This window comes from Balaenoptera physalus (assembly GCF_965194825.1).
Source record: "Balaenoptera physalus genome assembly, chromosome: 14".
NCBI classification, from domain to species: domain Eukaryota; kingdom Metazoa; phylum Chordata; class Mammalia; order Artiodactyla; family Balaenopteridae; genus Balaenoptera; species Balaenoptera physalus.
Genome location: NC_138893.1, coordinates 13,329,757 through 13,345,531, shown reverse-complemented (window position 1 = coordinate 13,345,531; position 15,775 = coordinate 13,329,757). Strand labels below are relative to the sequence as shown.

At 44.8% G+C, this 15,775-nt stretch overlaps 1 protein-coding gene across 16 annotated transcripts in view; it reads left to right on the top strand.

Annotated features, from left to right (window-relative positions):
* The window catches only part of DISC1 (DISC1 scaffold protein), a 598,559-nt gene that overhangs the window by 215,098 nt on the left and 367,686 nt on the right, over positions 1-15,775 (top strand). Inside the window, exons 11-12 of one of the 16 annotated variants that reach the window (XM_082422982.1) lie at positions 713-808; positions 1,600-3,006. The exons of 11 other annotated variants lie outside the window; for them this stretch is intronic. In XM_082422982.1, the coding sequence (XP_082279108.1) occupies positions 713-808; positions 1,600-1,931 (428 nt within the window). In that variant the 3' untranslated portion in view covers positions 1,932-3,006. Of the gene's footprint in view, positions 1-712; positions 814-1,599; positions 3,007-13,241; positions 14,942-15,775 lie in introns of those variants that run through there. 4 more of the 16 variants (XM_082422985.1, XM_082422965.1, XM_082422964.1 and 1 more) reach the window with 4 other exon arrangements.

Genomic DNA, 15,775 nt, shown 5'->3' with positions numbered 1-15,775 from the left:
ACACATCATGTGACCAGCACCCAGGCCAATAAACAGAACATTATTAACACCCCAGAACCTACCTGGTTACTAGCATGCTCCCAAGGTAACCCTCTCCTAGCTCGTAAGGCCATAGACTGATTTTGACCATTTCTGAACTTTACGTAAATGGAGGCATACCCTGTATTCTTGGTTCGGCTTCTCTCACTCAACGGTATGAGACACATCCATTTGCTGCTTGTAACAATAGATTACTGTGTGAATATAACAGAATTTATCAGTTCTACTGTTGATGGACATTTGGGTCATTTCCTGGGTTTGGCTATTTGGAATAGTGCTTCCGTGAACGACTTGGTGATTCAATTTCACTTTTCTATTGGCTGTTTCTCTAACACTGGAATTTCTGGAATTTAAGGTGTACAACTCTTCCTTGACTTACGGTGGGGTTACTTCCCTATAAGCCCATTGTAAGTTGAAACGGTTGTCAACTGAAAACCCATTGAATACACCTGACCTCCCCAGCACCACGGCTCAGCCCAGCCCACCTTACCCCTGCTCAGAGCACTTCCATTTAGCCTGCAGTTGGGCAAAGTCATCTGACACAAGCCTATCTTATAATCAAGTATCGAATGTCTATATAATTGATTAAATACCATACTGAAAGTGGAAAGCAATGGTTATCTGGGTCTAGCGTGGTTGTAAGTGTATCACTTGTTCACCTTCGTGATCTCAGGTCTGACTGGGAGCTGCTGTTCGCTGCCCAGCCTCACGAGAGAGGATCTTAGCACACATCACGAGCCTGGGAAAAGGGCACAATTCAAAAATCAAAGTAAGGTTTCTACTGAACACACATCGCTTTTGCACCATTGTAAAGCTGAAAAATCCAACCATCCTAAGTTCTGGGGCCGTCTGAACACGTGTTAAACTGTAATGCATCCTGACGAGCAGTTTTCTAAGGTGGCTGTTCTGATTTGCTCCCCTATCAGCCATGTGTGAAAGTTTTCATAGATTTTTCTGCAAACAGTGCCGTGATCAGATCTGTGCTTTTCCAAGACCACGTGGGCCTCTAGGAGGAGAGTGGATTGTAGAGGGTGGCGTGCCTGGAGGGACCTAGGTGGGCTGTCCCGGTGGGTCAGGGAGGGCGGGTGGGGATGGGGTGGGTGAAGCCAGCTGGGGTGGAGAGAAGTGCACAGACGCAGGAGAGACTGGTGGGGACCATACTGATGGTCCCAGGGGACGGTCTGGGTCGGGGAGCAGGAGGGGTGACAAGACGACCTCGTCACCTCTTACTGCCGTGCGTGACTGGTTAGATGGTGGTGTTTGTCTGAATTCTGGTGATGGACCGGGTGTGGGGAGGTGTGGATCCTGATTCTAGTTTTGGACACGTTGATGTCAGGGTCTTCAGCGACGTTCAAGTGGCAATCAAGAAGGCAGTTAGACAGAGGGGCCTGACTCAGGGGAGGGCTAGTGGACATGAGAATCACAGGAGCACCGGTGAGTAGAGGTCACCAGGGCTGGGGGAGGGAGAGCAGAGCCAACCCAGTCCCATAATCGCTTAGTTTTCCTAATGAAACTGTTGAACACATTTTAAAGGAAAATTTTCTCTCCGTTTTATTTCAGGTTGGAGATCATTAGGCCATTGTTTCTGTGGTGGGGTCAGCGATGCCGTGTTGTGGGCAGGGAAATGGGGGATGTGTTTGTATTTGCTGCAGGACATCACGGGGCCAGGGCAGAGCGTCTCTGTATTAATTTCCCGGGGCTGCCTTAACAAAGTACCACACACCGGGGACGTCAACAACGGTTTATGTCCTCACAGTTCGAGAGGCTGGAAGTCCAAGATCAAGGTGTCGGCAGGGCTGGTTCCTTCTGAAGCCTCTCTCGTTGGCTCGTTGATGACCGTCTTCTCCCTGTGTCCTCGCATGGTCCTCCCTCTGTGTGTGTCTGTGTCCTAATCTCCTCTTCTAAGGACACCAGTCAGATTGGATCAGGGCCTGGCCTTATGACTTTATTACCTCTTTCAAGACCCTGTCTCCTAGTAACGTCACATTCTGAGGTCCTGGGGGTTAAGGACTCCAACGTTTCTTTCTCAGGGGGACATAGTTTATCCTGTGATACCCTCTCAGCCAAGGTCCTGCTTCCAGGCCAGAGCTTACCTGTCCTTCACCCCCCGCATTCAGAGAACTCTACCTGGTACCCACTTTGTGTCTCCCTGGCAACCAAGCTAGTCAGTTAAAATTTCTGGAGTCAGTGAAAATTTTCTTACATACGAGGCCTCCAAACAACCAGAAATGTTGAAGCAAAACCATAATCACGATCACGGGCCTTTCGTGTGTACCAGGTTCTTTAACTTGTATCTTTGCAAATTCACATGTAGCCCTCCCGGCAGCCCCGTGAAGGAGGTATCATTTCCCACCTCATTGAATTGATGAACAACCTGGGACTCGGATCACATGCTTGGTCAGTAGAGATGCGGCATCTGCGCCCAGGCCCACTGGCCGGCCCCTCTCTGTCCTGCTGCAGGCTCAGGCCACGAGGGTACACACGGAGACCTGGCTCCTCTCTTAGGTTTCACAAACACGACTTAGCCAGACAGAGCAAATATTGGCACAGTGATTTTTAGTAGTTACCTTTTGGGTGAATGTACTGTTCTCCCCAACTCAGGCTGATTTCTTTGCAGGGCTCTTAGGGCTCCTACAGCTGGGGAAAGAGAGAATCTTTAAATACTTCCCAGAGCCATGAGAAACACCAGATAAAGAAGCATCTTTCAGGGTGGCACACGGTCCCTATCATCTCAAACGGAGTGATCTCCAGAATTCCCCACATCCTGTCTCATCCATTCATGAAAAAGAGAGAAATGGACCTGACTGGAATTCGATTTGGAAATCTTTGGGAGAAAAAGTGTTTTGAGCTTTCTGTTCCATACCTCAGAACAGTTTATTTCCTACTGTTCTCATCTGTCTGGCTCACTTTCTCCTTACACAAAGCCTTCAGGCATCGCTTGAATAAACAAAGCGTATTAAATAGGAAGTGTCGTGTTTATCTTGTCCTGTCTCACGGTGGTACCCGTGCATTGTCGTTTGTACATCATCCATTGTCTGTACAATGCGGTGGTTTTACATTCCTGGTGAGAAAGCCCCAATCACTGTCACTCATCGGATTTGCATCATGGAACTGAATGGCTGATGTGTATTTGAACGTGTCCTTGATAACATTAGGCCCGTGAATTAGCTTGGAAAAGAGATTCCTTATCCAGGTGTGAATGTGGAATGGCCTAAAATGTATGAGTAGCCCATGATGTATTCATCACTGTGCTTAATGATGGGCCCGCGGAGGTGCTTACAGCACGCAGGGTGCACGGCTGAGTACCTGCTTGTTTGTATCAGAGACACAGGAGAAGAGGGAATGGGGTGAGAGAGAGAAAGGGGGCGAGGGAGAGAGAGACAGAGACAGAGCACAAGAGCAGACATGAGACAGCTCCCGCTCCCAGAGGCCCGTAGCGTGGCGCTGAAGACATGTGGGAAACTGAGCAGTCAGAACGCAGAGCAACAGATGCTATACGACAGGTACCTGCAGGCGGATGTGGGCAGAAAGAGACACACAAGTGCAGGATGACAAACGTCGCTGTTGAGATTAAGCATAGGAACCAAGAAATGTTCCCAAGAGAAAACGATGCTTACTCTGAATCCTGAATAACATTCCTTTCGTCTTTCAACTGTATTCATTAGATGCCGGCTCATTTGTACCACCCATTGTTCTAGGTACAGGAAATAGAGCAATGAACAGCAAAGCCAGGCCCGTCCTGCCCTCGGGGAGCTCCCATCCTTGTAGGTACGGGGTAGCCAGGAAGCCAGGTGGGAAGGGTGGGCCTGGGGCTAGGAACAGCACAGGCTTCGGAGTGAGGTTGGCACAACCCAGGAGATTTGGGGCTGGTCAGAGGGAGGCAGGCAGGGCCACTGCCAGGCCCCCAGTGTGGCGTCTGTATGCCAAGCCAGGGAGCAGGAACTGTCTTCCAAAGGCCACCAGGAGCCCTGCTGGTTTCTGCGGGGGTCCCGCCTTTGGACTTGGAGCGCTTGGCGGCAGCGTACAGGGTAGAAGGAACAGGGCTTGGGCAGAGGCCTGACCCTAGGAGGGGAAGGCACGTGTGGACACACGCGACAGACACCGGGGCAGGAGGGCAGCCGGCTCTTATGAGCAATTCCATGGTGGGGGGGGCGCAGGGAAGGGTAGGAGTGAGGATTCCAGGGTGACCCCAGAGTTCTAGCTTTCCACTAGGGGACGGTGCCATCCACTGAGGGGTGGGACAGATGAAAAGGGTCTCAGGAATTGTGACCAGTGCAGATCTGGCCCTCTCGCTTGTGAATTCTGAAATTCTGCAGGCTTCACCTGAGAGCGCATCAGAAGTACAAGGTCTTCTTACTAGTGTTTGTGGAAACTTGGTCCCAAAACGTAGTCTTCAAAGACATCAATGCCCTCGGCATATGAGGGACTATTCACACCTCCACTGTGGGGAAAGGAAACCAAGGCTGGCGCTGGTTAAAAAGCAGAGCTTGGGGAGCCAGAGTGTGAGCCTGAGGTGAGTGACTCCAGACTAGTGGTCTTCCACTAACAGCCCCCCGGGTTTGTTAATAGGGTTTGCCTGAGCCCCAGGAGGGAAAGGTAGGTGATATCAGCTGCTGCCCTTCTGCAGCTTCGCAGTGCCCACGGCAGAGCGTCAGCCAGGTGGATGGCAGGCAACTCCTAGTGTCCTAACGTGAGGTTCTCAGGATCCCGTGTCTAGGGATCTCGGGAGGGCAGCAGCAGAGGGGCACGTCTGGATTCCTTATCGGAGTTCGGCAGGTGAGAAATGCTCTCTCCGCATCTGCCATCCCAGTGCCCGCCCATGCCTGGTGGGTGAGTTCTCTGGGCTGTGACGGGCCTGCTTGTGAAAATACCCTCCCCGTGGGTGAGGACCTTTTCTGAGTCTTTTCTGGGGCGTTTTGTGTCTGACACGTATGTTGTTGGTATGTGATATCATATGTTATGCTGATATAACATATATGGTAACAGGAAACTCGGGATGCGAATCTGGGATGTGTCTGTGTGTGATCTGGTTTTTCAGAAGGAATCAGTGCAAGATGGGAGAAAGAATGAATTTAAGACAGGAGTATGTGACCTGAAGGGGGTGTAAAGGGAGGTGCCCCTCTCCTCTATCCTCCTCTCTCCGCCAGAATCTCCCACCTTCTGTGGTCCCCCTGGCTCAGGGCAGACCTGCTTCAGAAGTTATTTATAGTTTGTGGTGCTTGTCTTCATGAAACAGAGAGAATTACAGACTCTTCAGTTGATGTCTAGTTAGCAAACCAACACTTTGACACCAGCTGGCTGTAACCGGCATTTTTAATAAAACTTACCTCTGTCTTAAAATAAAAATGCTGCCTCAGACATTTTTGGACTGCAACATATGAAAAACTGACAGGTGGGATCTTTCATGCAAAACTTCTGCTGGGGGCTAAAGGAAAATATTTGATAAGGTTGTTTGCCCAGGGGGGAGGGAGTAATTGGATTTTCTTTCTTGCCCGCTGGCATCTAGCTGCTGTTATTAAGACAGGACCACAGAAGTTTTAAAAGCTGAATCATAGTTTATATTTCTAGCATTTTTGGACTATTGAGATGAGATGGAGGGAAGGAGTGCAGTGGGGGAGTAATTTCGCCACTCCTGTGATAAGCATTGTCTGTCTGAAAGTGTGCAGCTGGCTGGAAGGGGAGGAGGAAGGAGGAGGAGGGGGAGGGGGAGGAGTGGGGGAAGAGCAAGGGAAAGAGCTGTGGGGAGCTTGCACCTAAAATCAAAGAACTGAGATTATGAAGTCAAATTATTCTCCCTCAGCTGTCATACTCCTTATAGCAATGAAAAATAACCTCATGGTGATTTTACTTATTAAACAATATTGGCAAGGCTCCTTCTTTGTGGTTTGCTTATGGTATGTCTTCAAAACCCTTGGGTAGTTTCTGTGGTTTAAAAGTTCCAACTGAGGTTGGTTACTGAGGAAAGAATTTTCATGAAGGAAAGGTGTGTCTGAGTTTTTAAGGAAAGAACACAAACTTGAGGACAACCAAAATGTCCTTGTCTCCCCCTTCCTTCCCCTGGGGGCTGAACGCTGTAGCTGGGTCAGTCCAGTTGGCATGTGTATTTCCAGATATGTGTTTTATGGAATACAAGTAATATGGATTTCTCAAGTTTTCTGGCAATTTATTCCCCTTAGCTAAATTTTGCAAAATGATTTAAAATACCCAGTGCTTAGCTCCAAAAGCCAATAAACCGGGATGAAGACATTGGGTGTGATTTGGAAACAAGTAAGACAGAACAGATCCGTCTGCTTTCTAATATAATTTTATTTTAAATGCAAGTTATTACTCCACTTTCCCCAATATCAGACAGCTGGTTCCTTCTTGAAACAACTCGTGAAGACAGATGGACCAACCGTTTCTTCAGAGTGTTGGCTGCTTCTGTGGCCGCCATTTCCCCAACCCGCTCACTGCCCCAACTTCTTCCCATGCCAACCTCGGTTCTCCTGGCACCAAGCAGTTGTCTAGAGTTGACTTTTTATTTTTCATTTGATGTTCGGAAGATGAACATAAGGTGCCAGACTGGATTATTGTATTCATTGGCAGATGGATTTGCTCCGTTTCTCTAAGAGTTCACTCCCTTTGTGGAATATCTGAGCCCCGGTGCTTCCTTTAGGTGGATGTGTAATCCTTCTCCCCATGGCTTTTCTCTCAAACTTGTATGTTGCGAGTTATGCCATTAGATCTACGGGACCAGGTAGTTATTACCTGGCCATTAGTCCAGTTTTTCTGTGTTCTACTACAAGTACCTATTTCTGTTCTTTAAAACATGGAATTATTTGTAAGTAATCACTCTGGAAACAAACCTAGCACTTAAATTAATTACGGATATCAAATCGATGTGCGGAAGTAAGGAAAATAGAGCAGGGGTTGACAACTACTATCTGTTTCTTTCAAATTTTAGGACCCTTTACATTATTTCTTCACATCGATTTGCTATCCAGAATCCTTGCTTTATAGTTGGAGTATTTCTTTTACGAACAAGTAAACAAAATACTGTACAGTTATAAAAGTGAATGGGCTACAGCTACACGTATCAACATGGATAAATTCTATATACGTCATCTCAGTGAGAAAAGCAAGTTCCAGAAAAATGCGTGCAGTACAATAACAATTATTTTATTCAAAAATACACAAAACAACATTTTATATGTTTAAGGATACATACTTTTGAAGGTAGAGCATAAATCCATGTGTGGGAATGATAAACACCTAAAAACCGTCGCCTCTGGGGCAGGCAGTGGGGCACAGAGCAGCCTGGGGGGTCTTCACCGGTTTCAGTAAAATCTTCTTTTATAAACTGGACTGTTGGCTCATGGTGCTTATTTTATAGTCTTCATCGCTTGTGTATTTTCAGTGTCCCATAACACATATAAAGAAGAGGAGAAAAGCTGGGCAGTGGGTGAGGTATGAGAAGGAACTGGGTGGATGTAAGAGTCAAGAAGAGCAAGTGCAGGTACCTGGAAGGCACGTCAGCCCCAGGCTCCCAGGCAGGCAGAGGGTGGGGAGGGGCAGGTTCCTGGTGGAGGAAGGAGACCAGAGATGCCAGCGCGTCCCTCTGTCGTGGGGAGGTGACGATCCACACAGAGGCAGCCTTGCCTTGGTCTAGGAGGCCTGGAGAAGTGTGTCTTCCTCAGGGTCCCAACCTCTGAGCTGCCGTGTGCCCTGGCCCTGGGCTGCCGTCGCAGGGACCTCCCCGTCCCCTCCCCTCCCGTCCCCTCCCTCCCCTCCCTCCCCCTCCCCTCCCCTCCCTCCCCCTCCCCTCCCCTTCCTCCCCCTCCCCTCACCCCTCCCTCCCCTCCCCTTCCCCCTTCCCTCCTCCTCCGTCCCCTCCCCCTCCTCCCCTCCCCTCCCCCTCCTCCCCTCCCCTCCCCCTCCTCCCCTCCCCCTCCTCCCCTCCCCTCCCCTCACCCCTCCCTCCCTTCCCCTTCCCCTCCCCTCCCCCTCCCCTCCCCTCTTCTTCTTTTTCTTCTTTTTGGTTCTTTCTAGTTTATCATTTGGTAGAAAGACAGGCTCTTTAACATTTGTATAAACATCTCACATGCTTCTCCTAGCTTATGAAAAGTCAAAACCAGTTTTCTTTGAGGCAGGGCCCTTGAATCTGACATTCATGTCACCATGGTAGACATAGGAGCTGCTGTTCCTAACTTTCTGGAAGGTGCCCAACAGAGGCATGCTAAGGCCTGTTTAAAACCTCTAGCATCTAGAAAGATCCATCTTTCCTTCTAATGCATCTGTATGGTAATAAAGGGGAATCCCAGAGATCCGCTCCTAATGGTGTGTTCGAGAAGCTTAGTTTCACAATTCCCAACTCCAGCCTTAAGTCTTTCTCTGGAGGCTCAGAGGGATGACCGCCCCGTCCCTCTTCTCTCCAGCTGCTTCCTCAAGCACAGAGGCATGTCTTTGTGGGATGCAGGCACTGACTGGGTGATGAGCTTTGGATTAGAAAACAGAATTCTGTTGGGACCACCTTGCTGCAGCCCTGCAGCCCTGTGTGGGATCCTCTGGGGAGGCTGAAGGTGAGGAGTGTCTCCACCCTGTCTCAGGGCCCCGGGGCCATGATCCTGGTGGCCCGACCACTCTCCCTGCAGCAAGGGGCACCGTCAGATGGCAGACTTTATGGCCTTCAGCAGGTGGAGGCCTCCAGGCTCCAGCCGGAAAGCACCTGAGTTGCTGGCAGGGGCTCCGAGTTCTGGGTCTACCTCTCGCAGACTCCGTGTCCTCATCTGCGAGGTGGGATGGCCTGGAGACACGGCAGGACAGGCCATCCTTGTGTGGAATGCGAGACTGAGGCCGAGGCCTGGGCGGCACTGAGAGCATTTCGGAATGCAGAGAAGCATATCCAGTGGAGGGGAAGAAAGAGAGATGGGAAACCGAAGGCTGAGAACAAAACATTTTGTATGTAGGGCATCATTTTCTAATCATCGTCAGTGTGGTAAAACCTCAAAACTCAATGCTTATTAAAGAGGGCCAGGCATTTGGCGAGTGAATGGTGAGTCTTCCTTTTCGATACGGAGCGTTTCACCCGGTTTCTGGGATCTGCAGGAACGCCCTACCCTGGGAGGTGAAGGTAGCTGAGCCAGCAGAGGAGGTCACAGCACTATGCCTAAAACACGGGCTTCCTGATGCCCTGCATAGAGTTCCTCTCGCCAGACGCACACGCGCTTCCTTCTGTGCAGTTTTTCCTCTTTTCCATGTAGACAATAGATTTTTCTTTTTCTTTTTTTTTTTAAATTGAAGTACAGTTGATTTACAATGTTGTGTTCATTTCCGGTATACAGCAAAGTGATTCAGTTATATGTGTGTCTCTGTGTGTGTGTGTATAATCTTTTTCAGATTCTTTTCCATGCTGGTTTATTACAAGATATTGAATATAGTTCCCTGTGCTGTATCTATTTTATTTTCTATGTAGTGGTTTCTATCTGCTAATCCCAAACTCCTAATCTACCCCTCCCCTCTTTCCCCTTTGGTAACCATGAGTTTGTTTTCTATGTTTATGAATCTATTTCTGTTTTGTAAATTTGTATCATATTTTAGATTCCACATATAAGTGATATCATATGGTATTTGTCTTTCTCTGACTTACTTCACTTCATGTGATAATCTCTAGTTGCATCCATGTTGCTGTAAATGGCATTATTTCGTTCTTTTTCATGGCTGAGTAGTATTCCATTGTATATATGTACCACATCTTCCTTATCCATTCATCTGTCTATGGACATTTAGGTTGCTTCCATGACCTGGCTATCATAAATTGTGCTTCTATGAACATTGGGGTGCATGTATCTTTTTGAATTATAGTTTTGTCCTCAAATATGCCCAGGAATGGGATTGCAGGATCACACGGCAACTCTTTTTAGTTTTTTAAGGAACCTCCATACTGTTCTCCATAGTGGCTGAATCAATTTACATTCCCACCAACAGTGTGGGAGGGTTCCCTTTTCTCCACACCCTCTCCAGCATTTATTGTTTGTAGACTTTTTAATGATGGCCGTTCTGACTGGTGTGAGGTGATAACCTCACTGGCTTCGATTATGAGAAATAACAGCTGCTCCCTTTGAGAATTACCTTTCCAAAAGCTTTTTAGAAGAACAATGTTGCTTATCACGTGCAGTCGGTAATTCAGGTTGTGCTGAAAAGACTGAAATCGATTAACACTAAAGGGAGCTGTGGTTTGTTCCACATTTGTTGTTCTAGTACTTTTTGGGTTTTGGAACTGTTGTTATGAGAAATTGTTTCTCCTAGCCTCCAGAATTTGCTTAGGGAGTGTTTTTCTCTTTGATTTGCTAAAAATTTGATTTCCTCTCATGGATTTTTCAAGGTGTGCCATAAGTTGTATAGTTGCTCTTCAATTGTACAGGGCTTTAATATAAACTGTGCATATTTTAACTCTGTACATGGGCGTGATCTGTGTCTTTGATGGCTCTGATCTTGTGTTAGTAAAAAACATAGTGACTGCTGAGATATAGGGAAGGGAATTTCTTTTTCAGTAAGGTCCCTGTGAAATTATGTGCTGCTCATATGCAAAATATGGAATTGTCTATACAGCATTCATCAAGCACAAGTGTACCTTCACAAAGCAAAAATGAAAGTCAAAGGGAGAAGGCACATCTGCTATATTTTTTCATTTTTAAAATAATATCACAGAGTACTTGGAATTCCTTTAAAATGATGCTCTATGTAATTCCACTTACATAAGATACCTAGAGTTGTCAAATTCATACAGACAGAAAGTAGAAGGGTGGTTGTCAGGGGGTGGGGGAGGGGGAATGGGGAGTTAGTGTTTAATGGGCACAGAGATTCAGTTTGGGAAGATGAAAAAATGTTCTGGGGATGGATGGTGGTGATGGTTGCCCAACAGTGTGAGTATACTTAGTGCTACTGAATCATACACTTAAAAGCGGATATGATGGTACATTTTATGTCATGTATATTTTACCACAATAAAACAATTTAAAAAGACACTATATCCTGATAATTTCAAACACATCTCCCATTTACTGGTAATCCCCCCTGAGAATGTATTCTCTCTCCATACTGAATGCATTTTTGATTCTTTTCCTTTGGGTGCCCTGTTCAGCATTTTAGATTATTTTAGTAGCTAAAGCCATGCTCTCATTTCCCCCACCGTGACAAAGAGTGGGAATCGGGGCATTCGTCTCTCACCATCTGTTTGACAGACACACAGAAGTCTTACGGGATTGGAAGGGTGGGATCACTCACATGGAGTTATCTTACCCGCTGCTTCCTTGCCTACTGGCCCGGGGGAAACCTGCCCTCCGCCGTGTTAAAAGTGTAGTGTATTAAGTAGAAAATTTGAGGTGAAGTTAGAGCAACAGATCAGTAGACAACTGCCATCGAAAAGGTAGTTTGTCACTCACAGATCCCAAGAGGAGGATCCCATACCATGGGAGGGCCACGTGGGGAAGCTCCAGGGTCGGTCAGGAGGCAGAGGGAGGGGGGAACGTGGGTGAGAGCCTTTACCGTGGTTTCCATGAGAAGGAACAAGCGAGGCAGGGTCAGCAGGTTCAGGGCTGGCTGGTTTGGGTCATTTCAGGGCTCTGGGTGTAGGGGCTTCCCTAGGTGTCTGGCTCCTGGCCCTGGGTGACTAGGGTGGGGGGAGAGTGAGCACCGCATAGAGGAGGTGGTGGCAGGTGTGGACTTACTTGGCTGCTCAGAGGGGACCCGACCGGCCTCTAGCCAGGACCTCAACACTGGGTCAAGAGAATGTTATGTCTACCAGGCCATCTCTTCCCAGCAGAGAGGCAGCACCTCTGGGTGTTACGGCACCACAAATCCACATGGACTTGAGCGTCCGTGTTTGAGAAGCGGCTGTAAACTATGGCCTCCCCTTTGTCAAGGCAGACTCCAGCCTCAGCTCAACAGAGACATGTTGCCCTGAGTCGACTGACCCAGGTGGGTTGTTTGGCTTAATGCCACAAAGGTTTCAGGCTAGGGGTTCCACTTACATCACAAGAGGGGGTCCCTCTTCTGGGCTTAGTTGCCCTACACAGAAAAAAAACCCTGACACTTCAGAGCCTATTTACACACCTGGGAATGACCACCCAAAGGTGCAGAGTGTGAATGCCTCGGATGGAGGAGGTGGGTGTCAGAAACAAGAAGTGGGTTCCACAGAAGTGATGCCTCGTCCCCCATAATGATGCCTCAATAGGACTGATTCCATCAGCACAAAACAAGGAGTTCTTGGTCCATTTATTCATTTGGGAATGTTTTCACGAGCAGGAGGTAAGTTTAGAATGAAAACTTGAACCCAGATTGAAAAGGGCTTGGGTCATGTGTATGTGTGTGTGTCTAGTAAAAGGCAACAGTCTTGAAAGCTTTAAATGCTAGAAACTCTGATAAATGGAATCAGAGAGTATACATTCTTTCCTGCCTGTCATCTTTTATTCAGTGTAATATTTTTGAAAAACATTTCATCCATGTTTTTGTGGGTATCAATAGTTTATTCCTTTTTAAATTCTGAGTTGAATTCCATTATATGAATGTAATTTGTTTATTCATTTTCCTCTTAATGGACATTGGGGTTGTTTCTGGTTTTTGTCTAATATGCCTAAAGCTTCTCTGGACATTCTTGTATACTTCTTTCTTGTTTTCATTTGCTTGAGTAAATATCTAAAAGTGTAATTACTGGGTCATAGTGCAGGCACACATTCAATTTTATGAGAAACTTCCAAAATTGTGCCATTTTATACTTCTATAAACAATGTTGGACAGTTATAATTGTTCTATATCATTACTGACATTAGATGTTATTTGTCCTTTTCATTTTAGCCATTTTAGTGGCTATGTACTGATGACTGATGATATTGAGCAATTTTTCATGTGTTTATTAATCATTTATATATATATATATATAGTGTGTGTGTGTGAAGTGCCTATTCAAATCTTTTGCCCAGAGTTTTGTTGGGTTTTCTGTGAATTATTAACTTGGAAGGGAGCTATTTATATATTTTGGTATCAAGTCTTTTGTCATGTATATTTATTACAGCTATTTTCTCCTACTCTGGGGACTTTCCTGTCTATTTCCTTTTTTTTTTTTTTTAAAGAGTTTTTTGATGTGGACCATTTTTAAAGTCTTTATTGAATTTGTTTCACTATTGCTTCTGTTTTATGTTTTGGTTTTTTTTTTTTTTGGCCGCAAGGCATGTGGGATCTTAGCTCCCTGACCAGGGATCGAACCCTCACCCCCTGAATTGGAAGGCGAAGTCTTAACCACTGGACTGCCAGGGAAGTCTATCCTGTCTATTTCTTAATGGTATCTTTTGATGACTAAAAGTTTCTAATTTTCATGAAGTCTATTTTATGTTTTCTACCTCTATTATGTTAATGTGACTAATTACATTGATTGATTTTCACATGCTAAATAATGGGTTTCCTGTACAAACCCTACTTGGTCATGAAATATTATGCTTTTTACATATCGTTGGATTTGATTTGCTACTATTTGATTAAGGATTCTTATGCTTATGTTTATGAGGGTGATTCGTCTGTATTTCAGATCAGTGTTATGCTGCCCTTATAAAATTGAGAAGTATTCCCTTCTGAAAGTTTGTATAAAATTAGTGTCTTTTTTTCCCCTTAAATGTTTGATAATATCTAACAGTAAAACTACTTGACTTTGGAATTATTTAAATAAGGTTTCAGATTACAAATGCAGTTTCTTTAAATAGATATAAGGTTTTCAGATTATCTATTTCTTGTCCTTTTTTTTTTGGTAATTTGTACTCTTGAGAAACTTCTGTTTCATCTAATTATATTTACAGTATATATGGTATAACATTGTTTGAAAACAGATTGCCTAATTTCCAAACATTTGGAGACTTCCCAGGTATCTTTTTGTTATTGCTTTCTATTTAAATTATGTTGTGTTCAAAAAAACATTCTTGGTAGGATTTTAATCTTTTTTGAAATTTTTGAGACTTGTTTTATGGGTCAACACATAGTTTATCTTGGGTGATGTTCTATGTGCACATGATAAGAATGTAAATTCTGCAATTATTGGGTGTATGTTCTATAATGTCGATTAAGTTATGTTGATTGATAGTGTCCAAACGTTCTTTGTTCTTACTGACTTAATGTCTACTTGACCTATCAACTATTGGGAAGAGTATGTTGGAATCTCCACCTATAATTCTGTCTGTTCTCCTTTTAATTCTACCAAATAATGTATTTCAACCCTGTATTATTTAAGCATTTTATGCTTCAGGTATTTTGATGCTCTATTAAAAGCATACACATTTAGGAATTTTAAGTATTCTTGACAAAGTGCCCACTTTATCATTATGAAATGTTCTTCTTTATCTATGTCAATACTCCTTTTTCCTGAAGTCTACTTTGTCTGGTATGAATATAGTTATTTCAGCTTTCTGATGATTAGCATGAACATGATGTATCTTTTTCCATTCATTTACTTTTTTTTTTTTTACTTCAAATATAGACTTTACTGTAAAGTTTACATACGGGCTTTGATTGAGGGTTTTACATAAAAATGCACACATAGGTAATGTGTTCTCACTATAGCACCCTTTCTCCATCTTGTGGACTCTTTGCTTTACCATCCATCTCTCTTCTACTCCTTTAGTTGTTTGACAGAAGTAAAGCAGGAACATCTTCCACCCTTCCCACTTTCTTCTTTTTGTTTTATTGGAGTAGAATTGCTTTACAGTGTTGTGTTAGTTTCTACTGTACAGCAAAGTGAATCAGCTATACGTTTACATATATCACCTCCTTTTTGGATTTCCTTCCCATGTAGGTCACCAGAGAGCACTGAGTAGAGTTTCCTGTGCTATACAGTAGGTTCTCATTAGTTATCTATTTTATACTCCTTCATTTACTTTTTTTTTTTAAATAAATTTTTATTTATTTTTGTCTGTGTTAGGTCTTCATTGCTGCATGCGGGCTTTCTCTAGTTGTAGTAAGCGGGGGCTACTCTTAGTTGCAGTGCGCGGGCTTCTCATTGCAGTGGCTTCTCTCGTTGCAGAGCATGGGCTCTAGGCGTGCGGGCTTCAGTAGTTGTGGCACGAGGGCTCAGTAGTTGTGGCTCACGGGCTCTAGAGCACAGGCTCAGAAGTTGTGGCGCACGGGCTCTAGAGTGCAGGCTCAGTAGTTGTGGTGCACGGGCTTAGTTGCTCCACGGCCTGTGGGATCTTCCCAGACCAGGGTTCGAACCCGTGTCCCCTGCCTTGGCAGGTGGATTCTTAACCACTGTGCCACCAGGGAAGCCCCATTCATTTACTTTTAACTTATCTGTGTCTTTATATTTAAAGTGGGTTTCTTGGAAACATACTATAGTTTAATATTGCTTTTTTGTCCAGACTCACAAGTTTCTCCTTTAACTGCTATCTTTAATCCATTTATATTTAACGCGATTACTATGTTTGAGTGTAAGTCTACTGCTTTTCTATAGTTTTCTATTTTTCCTATGTGTATTGTTTCTTTTTTCTTCTTTTTCTGCCTTCATTTACAACTGAGTATTTTTCACTATTATACCTTATCACTTCTCTTGGATTATTACTATCCCACTTTGTTTTATTTTCTTCAGTGGTTGTCCTACGGTTTATGTTATGCACCTTCAATTTATCACAATCTGTATTCAGGCAATGTTATACCATATATACTATAAATATAATTAATTTAAATAAAGTAATACATATTTTTATAAAATATAGTAAGAATT